Genomic DNA, 16,251 nt, shown 5'->3' with positions numbered 1-16,251 from the left:
GGTGGGGCCGGTCGCGCACGGATCTAAGTAGGATCTAGAATAGCTGGGACTTACGAAACACCTGCTTTCCCGTCCTCGGGTCCCCACCTGAAGCTGATTATCATCTCTGAGGTTTCGGCTAACGTAGGGCACCCACTAAAGGGCAGGTCCCGCAGTCCCCGTTCCAGGAGCTGGAATGGGGCCAGCGCGGAGGTGGTGTCAGAGCGGCAACCTAACGGGGCCCGGGGTTCAGCTCAGGGCGGTGGGGACACGTCCCTGGAGAGGAGGTAGCTCCCGGGTTCCGCTCGGGGCCCGCGGTAGAGGAGACCGGACGTGGCGTGAGCCGGCAGCAGGGAGGAGAGAAGTCGCAGCTCCGAGCGGCCAGGGGCACGTCTGGCCGGCGGGGACCCGGACGAGCCGGGCGCCGCGGTTCCGGGAGGCCGCGGGAGAAGTGCCCAGGCGGCCGTGTGTGCCCGGCGCGGGAGTCCCAGAGCGATGAGAGTGCAGGTCAAGGTAAACTCCGCCCTCCCCCCCCCCCCCCAGCCGCCGGCCGCCCATCCCTTACCTCGCGCCGCGGGGACTCGCAGCCTCGGGACCTGCGGACCGGTCCTCTCCACTTGTGGCCCGGAGCGCGACAGAAAGTTCTGGGGGCTTGGAGAGGGAGGGTGCCCCCAGCCGCTGGGGACGCTTGGGAAAAAAGTGAGCTTGGGGGCTTAGGGAGAGGAGTGGAGACCCTGGTCATGGCTCGGTCTCATAAGGCAGCCAAACCTCAAACTGGCTATCACACTTACCTACTTTGTCTGGACTGGCAGCCGCTGTGGGTGTGAATACGTAACATTTATTGTGCGCATTGTATTTCATGTGTTTCGGTACAGACTGGCTGTTAAGAGCACTGTCTTTGGAGCCAGATCACCTGAATTAGCATACCCGCTCCACCACTAACTATGATCCTTAAATTCCTTAATCTGTGTGCTGCTTCTTCATCTGGAAGTGGGATAATAATACTTATAATTTGAAGATTAAATCAGATGCTGTATATGCCGGGCACTTAGAAAATAATGCCTAACATACTTAGCGGGGTGCAAAAGTTTGTGATTGTTATCACCTCATCTTGGCAATAACCCTATGAGGTCTATCATCACCCCTCCCTTCAGCCCACCACACTGGTTTACAGGTGAGGAAAATGAAGCCGAAGGAGGAAAATAGAGATTTGGACCCAGGGCAGTGCTTTAAACCACTAAGAATGAGAGTGTTGTATCTGCACATAGGATTTTGATCATTTGTTCCTAGGGAGAATGTGGGTCACGCCTAATTGCCAAAGTGGGAGCGGAGTTCTTCAATTTCTTTCCCCTAGTGTACAAATTTTGATGTGAATTTTTCATCTGCTTTGGATTCTACCAGAACTGGTAAAGCATTAAATATTCTGGTTAGACTGACACCTGGGTTTGGCTGTAAGAGTCTAGACGTTTCTTACCTCCCTTCCCCCACCAGCCCATATCTTCCAGGGATTATAAACCATTAGCATGAGCCTCCTTTTTGGGGCCCAAATTAGGAACTAGTACTCTAGTGTTAAGTTTGCCTTGATGGACAAGGGTGTGAATAGCACTTTGAATTGATTGTACCCTGGAGGAGAAGGAAAAGACCCATACAGCACGCTGGTGATTTGCCACAAAGTTGGGTCTTATTTTGACTATTTACAATTTTCTATCATGGCTCATGTTTTTGGCAGGACATCTATTCCAAAACTATCAGGGGCTTGGTAAATATTGGACCTGAAATATATCTTGCTTCTTTTTCTTTCTCACTGGATTTTTTTGATCATGGGCGTTCAGGATAGGCTGAAGAGCCAAACAGTCTTAGAGTGACTTTATTGCACTTCTGTAGGTAGACTCATCCAGTGTTGGAACTCCCAAATGTCCATCCTCCCTGTAACCCAGTTATTTCTTCGTGTCCCATCAGAAATCTACATGGCAACTATTTCCTATTTAAAAAAAAAAAAATCATTGTTAGGTAAGATATTCCAAAGTGGGTCTCAGTTGTGCTTTTTTTTTTTCTTTTTGACTTCTTAGTCTTATTGAAGTTGTATATACACATAGTTCAGAGTCAAATAATTCCATAAGGTTTGTTTCTTAAAACAGCAGAACCCTCCATCATTTCCTGCTTTTCTGAAAGAGCAATCATGTTCATCTCTTTTAGCTTGTTGATACTTATTCATGCCTCTAAATAATACTTACGTGGCTCTTTCCTGATTTTTCATGTGTAGTCACTGGAAATGACTTTCCAGATGGAGTATAAGGGTTTGGATTTCTTTTGCATTCCTGCATCTACCATTCACATGGTCCTTCCTGTTCCTAACATCTACAGAATATAGCTGTCCATAGCTTTTGGCCAGGTCAATATTTAGTCCGCTCAACAGTGCTATGCCTTCCTACACACACACACACTCATACACTCATACGCTATTAAAAGCTGAGTTACGTAGTATGTGGGTACTCCCCCTTTCTAACTTTTTTGTTCCCCCAGAGTTGTCTTTCTGTGTGTGTGTTTCCAGAATTTTCTATGGATTTTTCACTAATTTAACAAGTTCTTTGCCAGTTGCCTAGATCTTCTCTCCAGATGACCCCTGTGTAATACCTATTTTAACCAGTTTTATCTTGAGTACAACTTTCTGACCTGCTTTGGCCTCTCCAGACCTTTCCAGTCTTGACGTTGGATGTACAGCTGTTACTTTGGGCTCTGTCTTCAGCATCGTCATGGGGATCCCCTTTTCCTCTGTTAGGCTGGCTCCTGTTTCTTATATCCCATGTCTTTGTGATTTTTTTTCCATCATTTTAGTGGAACACTTTTTCCAGTAGCTCTCTGAGAACGGGTATGCATAAGGTACATTGAATTGATATATTGTTATGACAAATTACCCTCTCAGACTTTTTTCCCTTAAAAAAATTCCACTAACAACGCAAAAATAATTTCTTGTGGTAAATCATTCACTTTTATTTTTTATTTTTTTATTATGTTCAATTAGATTCAAACACTTTTAATAGAAATTCAAACACTTTTAATAGAAATTCAAACACTTTTAATAGAAATTCAAACAGAAAGTTCCCTTTCTATCCCTCATCTCTCTCCAATCCAGAGGTATTCAAACTGTTGGACTTAGAGCATTCAATCACTCTTTGGATTCATTCATTTATGAACTTATGAGTGCCAACTCTGTGCTAACACCTGTTCCAGAACTTGGGACTATATAGTGGACAAAACTTATTTTTGAGCTGCAGAGGAATGGGGTGATGCTTCTCAATGCTGAAATTGAGCCCCACGGCTGCATTTGGTTAGCTTGTTTTTCTTCTCCTCGAATACAAACATCACACAATCCAGACTCTCTCTGTTTCTCTTTCCCAGTATAAAATCATGACCATTACAAATTGAACTGCATAACTTGTGGGTCACCAGAGCAACATCATCACACCCCTGAGATACAGAAATAGCTTTTCTGAATGGATACACACCCTCTCTCTCTCACACACACAATGGAATATTTAGCCTTAAAGAGGAAAGAAATTCTGACACATGGTACAGCATGGATGAACCTTGAAGATGTTATGCTAAGTAAAATAAGCAGTCACCAAAAGATAAATATTGTATGATTTCACTTATAGGAGGTATATAAAGTAGTCCAGTTCATAGAAATAAAAAGTAGAATGAAGGTCATCAGAGGCTGGGGCAGAGGGAAATGAGGAGTTATTTAATAGGTGTAAAGTTTCAGTTTTGCAGGATGAAAAGTTTTGGAGATTGGTTGCACAAGTATGTGAGTATACTTAACACTATTAACCTGCACGCTTAAAAATAGTTAAGATGGGGGCCCCTGGGTGGCTCAATTGGTTAAGTATCTGCCTTTGGCTCAGGTCATGATCCCGGAGTGCTGGGATCGAGGCCTGCATTGGGCTCCCTGCTCAGCGGAGAGCCCTCTGCCTGCCACTCTCTTTGTTTGTGCTCTCTCTCTCTCTGACAAATAAATAAATAAAATCTTAAAAAAAAATAGTTAAGATGGTAAATTCTATGTGTATTTTACCACAAGTAAGTAAACAAAAAACCAGAAATTTTCACACGAACTCCATAATGGGATTCATCCTATAATTTGATGAGGGTGATTGAATCTACTTGCAGCTGGGTTCAGCTACTGCCTGGAATCCATGGTTTCCAGGGTATGTGGAGGGTGTAGCAATGGATTGCTCTGGGAATTTTCTTTTGATGCACTTAGCACCAGAACGGTTGGCAGGTCGCCTTGTTGGGGTGGACTAATGCTGCTTTCTCTTTCTTCCATGGTATTTCCATATCTCTGGGGAAGAGGTCCTCAGTTATTTATAGTACAGATAAACTCAGAGACTATTTCAGAGTGCCGTGACCAGTTATGCAGTTGGGAGCAGCGAGAAGTGGTAGTTTTGTTTGGCTTAGGGGTTACATTCTTTTTCTGAGTTCGTAAGCATGTGCCTCTTGAAAGCCTCCTGATCCATTTCAATTGGAAACGAAGAGGTTTACTTGGTAGCCCACACAGGTGCCTTTCCCAGTGCCGGTTTCCCTGCATTTTCCCTGTTGGCGTTTGCTGTACAGCCCTCTGTGGAGTGACCCTGTGCTGTATGCTGCTCCAGTTCTTGAAACGCTCCAGGACTGGGGTAACCGTCTGGTATCCTAGGATTGCAATGGTGCTGTGTGTGTTGACTGGAGAGATCAGCCTGGTGAATTTGGTTGTGCTCTATTCTATGTATGGCCATCATACAGAATTTTCTTCCGGGGACACTTGGGTGTCTCAGTCCATTAAGCATCTGACTCTTGGTTTCGGCGCAGGTCATGATCTCTGGGTTATGAGATCAAGGCCTGCACTGGGCATAGAACCTGCTGGGGATTCTCTCTCTTTCCCCCCTGCCCCCCCCCCAAAAGAGAATTTTCTTCCTGGCAAACTCAAAGCCCAGTGGGATGAATGAGTATGAGCAACCAAAGTTCTCTGCTCACTTTGCTGATTGCAGATTCAGAGCTTCTTATAATGGTCATTTTTGACATGAGCAAACCACCTGGTCCAGGGATGGAAACATCCCTGTCTGTCAGAAACTGCTTTCTGTGATAGGTGTGTGGGTGACCTTGGAGAGAATACCCTTTCTTGGTATTTTATTCCCTGGCCATGTGTGCAAGATTAACATTCATCTTATCTTTCCTAGTATTGGAATGTGTTGGGATATGGGCCAGGTGGGCCCCCTCAAATTGCCCATACCAACTAAAGACACTTAGGGCTAGGCAAAACTTTCCTTGTGATTAGATCATAGAGCCTGATAATAACACACCATTTTGGAATGTATGGCATGCTGTTTATCACTGATTTTCCTTAGTTATAAGCAAAAAAGGGGCAGAATGTGGTAATTAAGTCTCTAGAGGTATCAGCAGGAAGGTGAGAAGAATAATAAAAAGAATAGTTGGAAAAGGTGGTTTTACTGCTAGCTGCATGCCCTTCTGCCTTAGGCAAGCTACCTCAGTTTCCTTAACTATGAAACACATAGCCACCATTCACTGGCCACCTCCTTCTAAGAGCTGTGAATGTGTTTTGAGGCAGAAATTCCTTTGAAAATCCAATGAAAGCAATAGATCCAGGAGCTCAAACACTCAAACTCAAAAACCAGGCCTGCTGGGGGTACCTAGGTTTACTGGTCGGTGTAAACCTTGACTAAACATGGTGGCCCGCAATTGGCCCCAACTGACTGTTGCCAAGTTGAAATGCAAGGCGAGTATTGCCAGATTCTGTGTCCCCACCCCCGGCCCCCTCCTTATTACAGAAAATGCAGATATACAGATTCTTTCTTGAATGTGAAACCTCTTGGTTTTTACATCTCAGTAGGTGCTTCAGAAGATTTTTGAAAAAACTTTATTGGTTGAATGAAACACATTTGTGGTTTGCTTTCTGCCTTGTGGCCTGTTACTTATTTAAATTTAATAGTCCCTTCTTGTCTGTGGTTCTGTTTTCTGTGGTTTTAGTCAACCACAGTCTGGAAGCAGATGATCCTCCTTCCAACAGATCATCACAAAGTCAAGTAGTCTCACACTACATTACAATGCCTTCGTCACTGGGCTCATTCAGCTTGGTTCATCGCATCACATAGGCATTTTAGCATCCCACATCATCATCGTGGTCATAAGGATGAGTATAATACAATAAGGTTCTGAGGGAGAGAGACCACATTTACATACCTTGTTGTAATTGTTTGTTTAGTTATTGTGCCTAATTTATAAATTAAACTTTATCATAGGTATGTGTATCCAGGAAAAAAATATACATAGTATTCAATACTGTCTGCTCTTTCCAGCATCCACTGGGAGTCTGGGGATGTATCCCACATGGATTGGGGGGGAGGGAACTATTGTGGTTTTCTGTCATGGGTCTTTTTCTTTGCCTGTGCTGCTCCCCACTTAAAAATTGGGATATAATTCACATATCACATAATTCATCTATTTATTTGTTTTTACGTAGTCTTCACACCCAGTGTGGGGCTTGAATTCATGACCTTGAGATCAGGAGTCACATGCTCTACCAACTGAGCCAGCCAGGCACCCCTAATTCACCTAGTTCAAGTATACGACTTAATGGCTTTTAGTATATTCACAGAATCGTACATCTATCACCATAGTCCATTTTATAACATATTTATCATATCCAAAAGAAACCCCACACCCCTTAGCTGTCCACCCCTAGTGCCTCTATCCCCACCAGCCCTAGGCAACCACTGATCTACTTTCTGCCGCTATAGGTCTGTTTGTTCTGGGCATTGTATGTAGATGCACACCTACAATATGTATTCCTTTTTATCTGGTTTCTTTCATTTATCATAAGGTTTTCAAAGTTCATCCATGTAGCGTGTTATCAGTACTTAATGTTTTTTGTATTGCTGCATAGTATTCCATATCACAGTTCATTTGTCCATCAGTTGATGGATATTTGAGTTGTTTTTGATCTTTGGCTATTATGAATAATGTTGCTGTGGACATTTGTATATAAGGTTTTGTGTGGACATAACATTTTCATTTCTCTTAGGTAGGAGGTACTCAGAAGTGGACTTACTAATTCTAGGTTTAGCCTTTTGAGGAACTGCCAGACTGCTTTCCAGAGAGGTTGTGTCATTTTAGATTCTCATGAACAGTGTATATGATAGTTTCAATTTCTCCCCTTCTCTTAAATTATCTTACTTTGTGATTATAGTCATCCTATAGTGGGTGTGAAGAGGTATCTCCTTGTGGTTTAGATTTGCATTTCCCTAATGACTAATAATGTCGAGGATCTTCATGTGTTTATTGGCCATTTGTATGTCTTCTTTGGAGACCTGTTTGTTCAGATCCTTTGTGTGGCACTTATTTTTGACCCAGCTCTTGAGATTTTTCTCCTGAGAAATGCTCATTTCACATCCACACAAAAGGGGATATGTCCATTTATTTATTTTTATTTTAATTCCTCTAATGAAAGGGAGTATGTTCTTTTTTTAAAAAAACTAAGTTTTTATTATTTTTTATTTATTTTTAGATTTATTTATTTGAGAGAGCGAGAATGAGAGAGAGAGAGTACATGAGAGGGGGGAGGGTCAGAGGGAGAAGCAGGCTCCTCGCTGAGCAGGGAGCCCCATGTGGGACTCGATACCGGGACTCCGGGATTATGACCCGAGCCAAAGGCAGTCGCTTAACCAACTGAGCCACCCAGGTGCCCAGAAAGGGAGTATGTTCTAAGACCCCCAGTGAATACCTGAAACTGTGGATAGTATCAAACTCAATACGTACTGTTTTTTCCTATGTGTACGTACCTATGATAAAGTTTAATTTATAAATTAGGCAGAGTAAGAGATGATCTGTAGCTAATAATAAACAGTTACTAGAATATACTGTAATCAAAGTTACATGAATATGGTCTCTTTCAAACTCTCTTAGCCTACTGTACTCACCCTTCTTGTGATGACGTCAGATGAAGTGAGATGAATGATACCGGCATTGTGACATGGTGTTAGGCTACTACTGATCTGATGATGATTTGCTAGACTGCAGTTGACTGTAGGTAACTGAAACCATGGACAAAGGGCGACTACTGTACACAGTTTCCAGGGGTTCATGACCCTCTTGACATTTTTCTATGGGTCTGAGGATACTCACAGAAAACATGCTATGTGGCAGGGATTTTTCTGGGCATTTCATTTGCTTGATCTTACTCATACTATCTACTAGGGACCGCATGGGATTCATGTGAGGGTCCAATGTTCAGGAAAGTGATTTGTAAACCACAAAACACTGTACAGCCACAGGGGTTGCTAGAGGTGCAAGCTCTGTAGGTCAGTGATAGTGAACCGAAGATGTTAAGGGCGCGAACTGGAGTCAGACTGCCATGTTTGAATCCTAGTGTCACTTGTATGAGCCATTGTGTTTTGGGGCAGTTGTCAACTTCTCTGACTCAGTGTTTTCATTTGTAAAATGGAGATAATAACTGACCTACTTCCCACATCCTCTTGGGCGGTAAGTACTTTGTATTGTGCAGGTGGGTACACAGAAAGTGCTGGATAAAGGACAGAAAGTCCTGATGTTGTGGATGTCACAAACTGAATGTTTGTGTCTTCCAAAATGTATATGTTGAAGTCCTGATCTCCCATGTGATGGCGTTTGGAGGTGGAGCCTTTGGGAGGTAATTAGGGCTTGATGGATGCCCTTATAAAGAAGACACACAGGAGAGATGATCTCTGTCTGCCATGTGAAAATACAGGGAGAAGGTAACCATTGTAAACCAGGAAGACGGCTCTCACCAGAACTTGACTGTCTGGGCACCCTGATCTTGGACTTCTGTTCTCCAGAACTTTGAGAAATAAATGTCTATTGCATAAACCATCAGTGTATGGTCTTCTGTTTATAGTAGCCCAAACTGACTAAGATAGTTGCTATTAATATTATCTTACAGAATGAACTAGGCATATATCTTATAGTGGAGCAGGTTGGTCTTTGAATATGGAAGTATCTTCCTTCTTTCTGGAGAAAACAGATGTCCTCCGTTGATCTTTAAAAGAGTCAAGAAGTTTTTGTAAATTATAATCTTAGGAAAGAGAATTTTACTCCTAGAAGAATTTAAGCCCATAGGGTACTTTATAGATCCTTGGCCTAGATCACTTAAACCTCTCCAAACTTTGTCACTACTGTTAGTGTCTGCTTTAAAGTGATTTAAAAAAAAAACAAAACAAAGCCCCTGCCCACTGCTTCCCCCATAATCTTTGTCCTTATCTGACCTAGAGGAACTCAGGATTCTAGGCAGACAATTTTGCTCTGTGACAGGAAGTCAAGCAAGTAGGCATTGTTGGATTAAAACAGAGAAGAGGGGGGCACCTGGGTGGCTCAGTCGTTAAGCATCTGCCGTCAGCTCAGGTCATGGTCCCAGGGTCCTGGGATCGAGCCCCGCATCGGGCTCCCTGCTCTGTGGGAAGCCTGCTTCTCCCTCTCCCGCTCCCCCTGCTTGTGTTCCCTCTCTCGCTGTGTCTCTCTCTGTCAAATAAATAAATAAATCTTTAAAAAAAAATAAAAAAATAAAACAGAGAAGAGGGTCCAGAATCTTAAAATTTAAACTTTCTAAAATTTGTTAGAGTCTTTAGGCCAGTAAACTGGGAGGGAATGGTGATTCGGCCTAAGACTTTATAGATTGGATCTTTGCTCTTGAATGTAATACAGAGGCAAACCATTCAGGCTCATATTTTGGTCTCTTGAGCTTACAGCCACTGCCCTTAAGAGGGAAACCACATTCTTTTTTTTTTTTTTAAAGATTTTATTTATTTATTTGAGAGAGAGAGAGAATGAGAGATAGAAAGCACGAGAGGGAAGAGGGTCAGAGGGAGAAGCAGACCCCCTGCTGAGCAGGGAGCCCGATGCGGGACTCGATCCCGGGACTCCAGGATCATGACCTGAGCCGAAGGCAGTCGCTTAACCAACTGAGCCACCCAGGCGTCCGGGAAACCACATTCTTGAGAAGCAACTCTTAGAGTGGAGACTTTTCAGACAGAAATTGCATCTTGCTGGCTGGTATTTGGGTTCAACAAATATGGAATGTGATAGGTGATAGGTAAGCCCTCTGAGGTCCACTCTGTGGGGTCTTCCTGATGTCAGAGTCTATCTTCCAGTTTAGCTGAAGGGAGAAGCTCTGTAAGGTTCAGTCTACCAGAGAGTCTCAGAGTTACTGGGATTCCAATGTTTGTGAGTTTTGTTCTCTGACCTACAGATGGGGTGTGTGTGTGTGTGCGTGTGTGGCTTGGGTTTTATTAAAAATTTTTCATGACATTTGTTAAACATGGTAAGAAAGACTTTATTCAAGAGGGTCTGCTGCAATGGGGGTTTTGCAGTAGGGCAGAGAGGTGGGACTCAATTCGGAGTACAACAACAAGTGGAGATTGATAGCGAAGGAGCAGGGTGGGGGTCAGTGGTTGGAAAACCACAAGAGAAAAGATCAAAGCCAGAAGGATTCTTGCTAGACCAACTCAACAGGATTCTTGCTAAAGGCAGGCCAGGGTGATCAGATACCAGGGGTGGGGGATTTTCACTAACTGACCCAGCAGATTCTTGCTGAAACTGCCTTAGCAGGGCCAACCACAGAGCCCGAGTTTGGGGCCTAGTCAGAAAAAGGACTCAAGTCAGAAAGAGCGTGAGCCAAGTTCAGTCAAGGAGAGAGTCTTGGTCAGTTTGAGACATGAGGTGGCTAAGGTAGACAGTTCCTCTTTATGTAATATAGTCACGAAAACCTTGAGCATTTGAGTGACACATTCTTAAAAGAGAAAAGCTGCTTTTCTTTTGTTTAATCCCTCTTTTATAATTGCCTTTTTGGGTCATTTCAAGGTCTTTTCCTTATGGCTGTATTTCTTCCCATTTTACAATGGCAGAAGAAATACAGAAGAAACATCTTAATGACTAAAACTCCGTGAAAAGGGAAAGCTGCTCCATAGTTTTGCTCCTCAATGACAAAGAATGAGAAAGGCATTCCGTGGTAGTTATCATCTTCCCCTTTCCTTCCTGAATTGCACTGAAAGAACAGTTGGTTTCTAAACATCATTGGAACTTTGAAAATCAAGTATAACAGCCAGAAAAAGAAGTTGGGAAACTTTATCCTAGCAAAGGCTATTTGTCATCTGCCAACCCCTGTTACTCACAGAGCTCTCGGTGTCCCACCGACAGACTTGTGATTCTCAGCTTCCTGGACCACACTCATTTTATTAAAACATTGTTTTCCTTCTGGAATATTAGTGGAATTAGTTATTCTGGGTGAGAATTCTTTTCTGAAGAAAACAAAAACAAAACCGATTGGTATGCTACCTTAAATCTTTTAGCTTAAATTAAGATAGAAATCTTAAAGATTTCTATCTTTTAAATTAACTTAAACATCTCAAAGATGTTCTTTTTTTTTTTTTTTTTTTTTTTAGTCAGCTGAAAAGCTTAAAGATGAAGATAAAAATCTTACATTAAGATATAAGATTTAGGGGAGGGAACATTCTGAACTGAGAGCTGGCAGAAATCTCTTGGAAAAGAATCTTCCAAAATTGCACCCTGTGCAAACAAGTGTGTTTACCCTCAGAGATGATCCTTGGTCAAATATATTTAGGGGAACAATGGCTAATAAGGATTTATCTCTTCTGGAGAGTCACACTATTTGCATGTGTTTATATAGCCACAAAACATTTTCTTTTCATCCCATGTAATGCCTTTGTTCTCTAGGATATACTTAAGAAACTCTAGTATAAAGTGCTCAAATGTGTACCCAGAACTCAGGTTGATATTGGGGATCCTACAAGAAACAAGACAGTTCCCTGTGTTCCAGGGCTTAGAGTGTAGTCAGTCTAAATAGGTCATGATTGTGCAGTGCCTGGGGGTAAGCACAGAAGGCTCAGGGGCCCATGGAAGGAGATCCTGATTCAGAGATTTGGAGAGTTTCTATGAAGGTTTTTATGTCTGTCTTGGTGGAAAAAGGAGGAGAGTGGAGAATATCAGCACAGAACAGCATGGAAGGAGTAGGAGGCAAATTCAGAGGATTCACAGTTGTTGAGTATATGTAGAATGTAGAGATTGAAGTAGGGAGAAGCCAGAGACAGGTGAGAGAGGGAGCAGCTCAGATGTCGTAGGCAGTGGGCTATAAACCTGGTGAAGGACTTGTAAACTATCCTGATGACATTGGGGGAACCACTGAAAGGTTTTAGGTTTTACTTTTTTGCTTTAAGAAGACTGTAGGCTTTACTGCAGAGAATGGATCAGAGAAGGGAAATCTGGATGCAGAAAGACCGGATGGGAGGCCATCTAGCCAAGAATTCGTGGTGACCTTAGGATCGTGGCCATATAGATGGCGAGAGGTGGGCTGATGCAAGAGATACTTAAGAAATCGAATCAATAGGTCTTGGTGGTTGACTGAAAGGGAAGTAAGGATGGGGAAGAATGAATAATGGTGCTCTGGTTTCCAACTTGGACACGTGGGTATACTGGTGAGCGCTTGGGGAATATAGGTGGGGGATAGGTTTGGGTGGGGGAAACAAAGGATACAGATTTGGGCAGGTTACTTTGAAGTAAGATATTCTTTTGTTCCCTTTTAAACCTGGTGAGGTTATAGGGTAGGTTGTATGCGTCCTGCCAGCCAAGTTGCATATGATGAATGGACTGCCATAGTCAATGGGCGACAAAAACACAAACGCCCATACTCTACCTCCTCCTTCTGTTCTTTCTCTACTATAACCCATGACTTCTCAGAGACGTGACTTTCATAGATAACAATCAGCAAACCAGTACTCTTTTCACTGCAATCCTTTGGTTGAAGTCTTCTGGTCTTCAGTTGTCTTGCTGCTATCCAAATATTCACATATTTTCAAAGTTCTGTCGGAGATACTTTATCACTTCTGAACATTAAAGCCATTTTGGATGCTTGAGATTCTTGTTCCTCAGGCAAGTACATTTTTTGGTATTTTATTTTAAAATTATTTTTAAATTGAAGGAATTTGGTCACTTGGAATTTTTTGGAAGGAAGTTGAATATTACTGAAAAAATACTGTAGTTCCCTAAAACAATTAAAATGCATTATACTCAATGTATTCTCTAACGTTTAAGAGTTGTTAGTAACTCACACCTTTTGCTTATAAATTGGCACACCCTCCAGTGGAGGGCAATGTGGTAATATTTGAATTCACTTAGACATTTTACTAGTAGGGTTTTATCTGATATATGTACATGCACGTGAAAGCTATGGTGTATGTATTTTAGCTAAATAAATTATGGGATTTCCATACAAAGGAATACTGGTCAGTCCCCAAAAGAATGAAGGAACTCTATGTGTACAAATATATAAGGATGTCCAAATTATTAATAAGTGAAGAAAAAGCAAGGTGCAGAACAGTGTGTATAATATACCTCTATGTAAAAAATAATTTTTTGGTATATGCTTATAAATGCATAGATGATCTTTGGAAGAATACATAACAAAGTATAACAGAGGTTCCCTTGGGGAAAGGAAATGGGATGTCTGGAGTACAGGGATAGGAGGAAGAGTTAATTTTTCCCTGTATCATCTCCTATACCTTGTGGATTTTAATACTACTTTCAAAGTTATCTATTAAAAAAAAATGTTGCTGAGTCCTGGCTTACATGTTCCACAAGTGATAGAGTAAAGGCTTAGAATACAAGGACCAACAGTATAGCAAATCTTTTTTGTTTGTTTTTTGCTATGTGGCAGTTAGGCACAAGTTGTAAAAGGTTTACCCCAAGTGATGATAATTAATTTTTTTAAAAATGAAAAGGCTAAAGGAATGCTCATGAGAATTTACAGCTGGACAGCTGGATGCTGCTCTGACATCCTCTGGGGCCAGTCACCCAGAAAGAAAAAGATTTCTCCAGTTTGCTGATAGGAATTTCTTACAGGCTAGCCTTCTTTCTTGCAGGTGAGCCAAGAAGGCACATTTATCGTATACCTTGCCCCGACAGTCCAACTGCCCAGGGATCTCCAATTACATTTACTGTTATCCTTTACCCTGAATTCCTATTTGCTTAGTGTAGATGTCTGCAGACCCATATATTCTGAGGCACACATTTTTAGGTTAGTGTATTGGGGACATCCTTGGAATATCGTGTGGCACTTCACTCCAGAGTATGTCCAGTGGGATACTACTGGTGTTCCCCATATATCTTAAGTTCCGTGGATCCCCTACTGAGAGAGTATCTCCTATGCTTTGTGATCCATAGAACGCATAGTGTATTGTGCTGTTGTACTGTGAAGTGCGAGTAATAGAAAGGGGACGTATGATTGCACAGGTGTATCTCCTACCTTCCTTTTTCTCCCTTGATAAGAGGGGCAAAGGAGAATGCGGAGATTTGCAGCCTTCAGAGCGAAATGGGCTGACTGCTGTAGCACATAGGTAATAGGGTCTTGGGCAAAATTAAAAAGAAGGAAACGTTTGTCATCCTCTCCTTGGCTTTATCAGAAGAGGAAGCATTTTCTTCAAGGTTGAGCCTTCCTCCATGGCTGTTCAAACCATTTCTTCACCAATCCCCTGCCCCACCGCCCAAGTCTCTAAAGTCATTTTCATTCTCTCTTGCATCTTCTCTCTCTGTCTTTATTGACTTCTCTTTTATCCAAAAACAAGGTCTAGGCTTTCTCAACATAAAATACGTGTTCTTCCAATTTTGGCCTGTTAAACCTATTGCAAAAGAGCTCTAGAATTGGTATTTGGTAGAACCTGCCCCCCTCCTCCGTACCCATCACACAGTTGTGAATATTATTGTAGCTAAAGTGCATAAATCACTTAGCACAGCCTTTGGCAGATACGAAAGGCTTACATTGATGATGGCTTTTGCTTTATATTGTTGATTTAGTGGCTGTTGTTCTTAATATTGTTTTCCCAAGGGTATATTACACTAGCTGCCTCCTGCTTTGCAACCTATTTCCTTTTTTTTTTAATAGACTTTATTTTATATTTATTTATTTTTTTAAAGTAGGCTCCACACGGAGCATGGAGCCCAACGTGGGGCTTGAACTCACAACCCTGAGATCAAGACCTGAGTTGAGATCAAGAGATCAAGAGTCGGACGCTTAACCAACTGAGCCACCCCTGCAACCAGTTTCCTAAATCTCTCTCAGTCTGCTCAGTGATCGTGGCCATTCTTACTTTCTTTTCCTTTTTATTTTTTTTTTAAGATTTTATTTAACACACACACACACAGAGAGAGAGAGAGAGAGAGAGAGAGAGAGAGAGAGAGAGAGACACCAAGCAGGGGAAGAGGGACAGGCAGACTCCCCGCTGAGCAGGAAGCCCGATGTGGGGCCTGATCCCACGACTCTGAGACCATGACATGAGCCGAAGGCAGACACCCAACTGACTGAGACGCTCAGGTGCCCCTCTCCTTACTTTCTTGTCAGTATTAAACTTCTTAGCTTATCTCTGAAACGTCCTACTTTCATAATCACTTTTCCCTCTTCAATTAAAAAAAAAAACTTTCTCCATTCTCTACTTCAGGTATCCTGTCACCATCCCGTTTAGTAACTCTTTGTTCATTATTCCCTGAACTCTTCTGCGCCCTGTGTTTAGTTATTTTCAGAAGTTCTTGGCTCTTTCATCTTCTCTGTTCTCTACTCCCCAGTGACCTCATGGCTTTTACCGTAAATGTTCTCTGAATTCTCTTCCAGGCTGGAATCTCTGCATTTCTAACCACAATGGCATTCTATCACCACCTCCCAAAACCTTTGTCACCTTTCAAGGACTGTCCTAAGTCTCATGTCCTCCTTGAAGCCTTCCCAAATATCGGCAGGCAGAGGGATTTCTGCTTTCAAGGAGTCCCACATCATGCTTTTGTCCCATACTTGGTATCTATTTATAAACATAGGTTTTTCCCCTTTGGTATTGGTCTTTGGGATGCAGTTTTTCTGTTTTTATTAGAATAATATATACCAACCAAAGTACTTTTGAATGAACGAATAAGTGAACGAATGAAGCTATTATTCTTGGAGATATTGATATTTTAAAGGAAGAATGGATAAACAGATAAAATATATGCCACCTATGGATTCTGAAGGGCTGATCCCCTACTTATGCTTCAGTGACATTTTGGGATGGAGAATTTGGTAGGCACTAAAGTCAGCCATAAGGTTAGAATGAATACAGTCAAAATTATCTTTCAAAAGTCCCTATATTGCTCATAAAGCATCGTATGTGAAGATTTGATCTCTAATTGCTTTTTCTCTATGTTGAAACTTCTTTTCAGTTG

General features: G+C 42.1%; 1 protein-coding gene across 1 annotated transcript in view; it reads left to right on the top strand.

Moving 5' to 3' along the window:
* The first annotated feature begins 459 nt into the window (after positions 1–459).
* TRPM6 (transient receptor potential cation channel subfamily M member 6) overlaps positions 460–16,251 on the top strand; it is a 133,285-nt gene continuing 117,493 nt past the window's right edge. The window contains exon 1 of the mRNA XM_088018731.1: positions 460–492. Coding sequence (XP_087874857.1) covers positions 475–492 — 18 coding nt within the window. The 5' untranslated portion in view covers positions 460–474. The remainder of the gene's footprint in view (positions 493–16,251) is intronic.

The sequence above is a fragment of the Eumetopias jubatus genome, unplaced genomic scaffold, assembly GCF_037043125.1.
Source record: "Eumetopias jubatus isolate StellerSeaLion01/CBP00866 unplaced genomic scaffold, mEumJub1_p1.0 scaffold_15, whole genome shotgun sequence".
Lineage (NCBI taxonomy): Eukaryota > Metazoa > Chordata > Mammalia > Carnivora > Otariidae > Eumetopias > Eumetopias jubatus.
The sequence above is the reverse complement of the archived record's forward strand: the minus strand, read 5'-3'. Positions and strand labels throughout refer to the sequence as shown.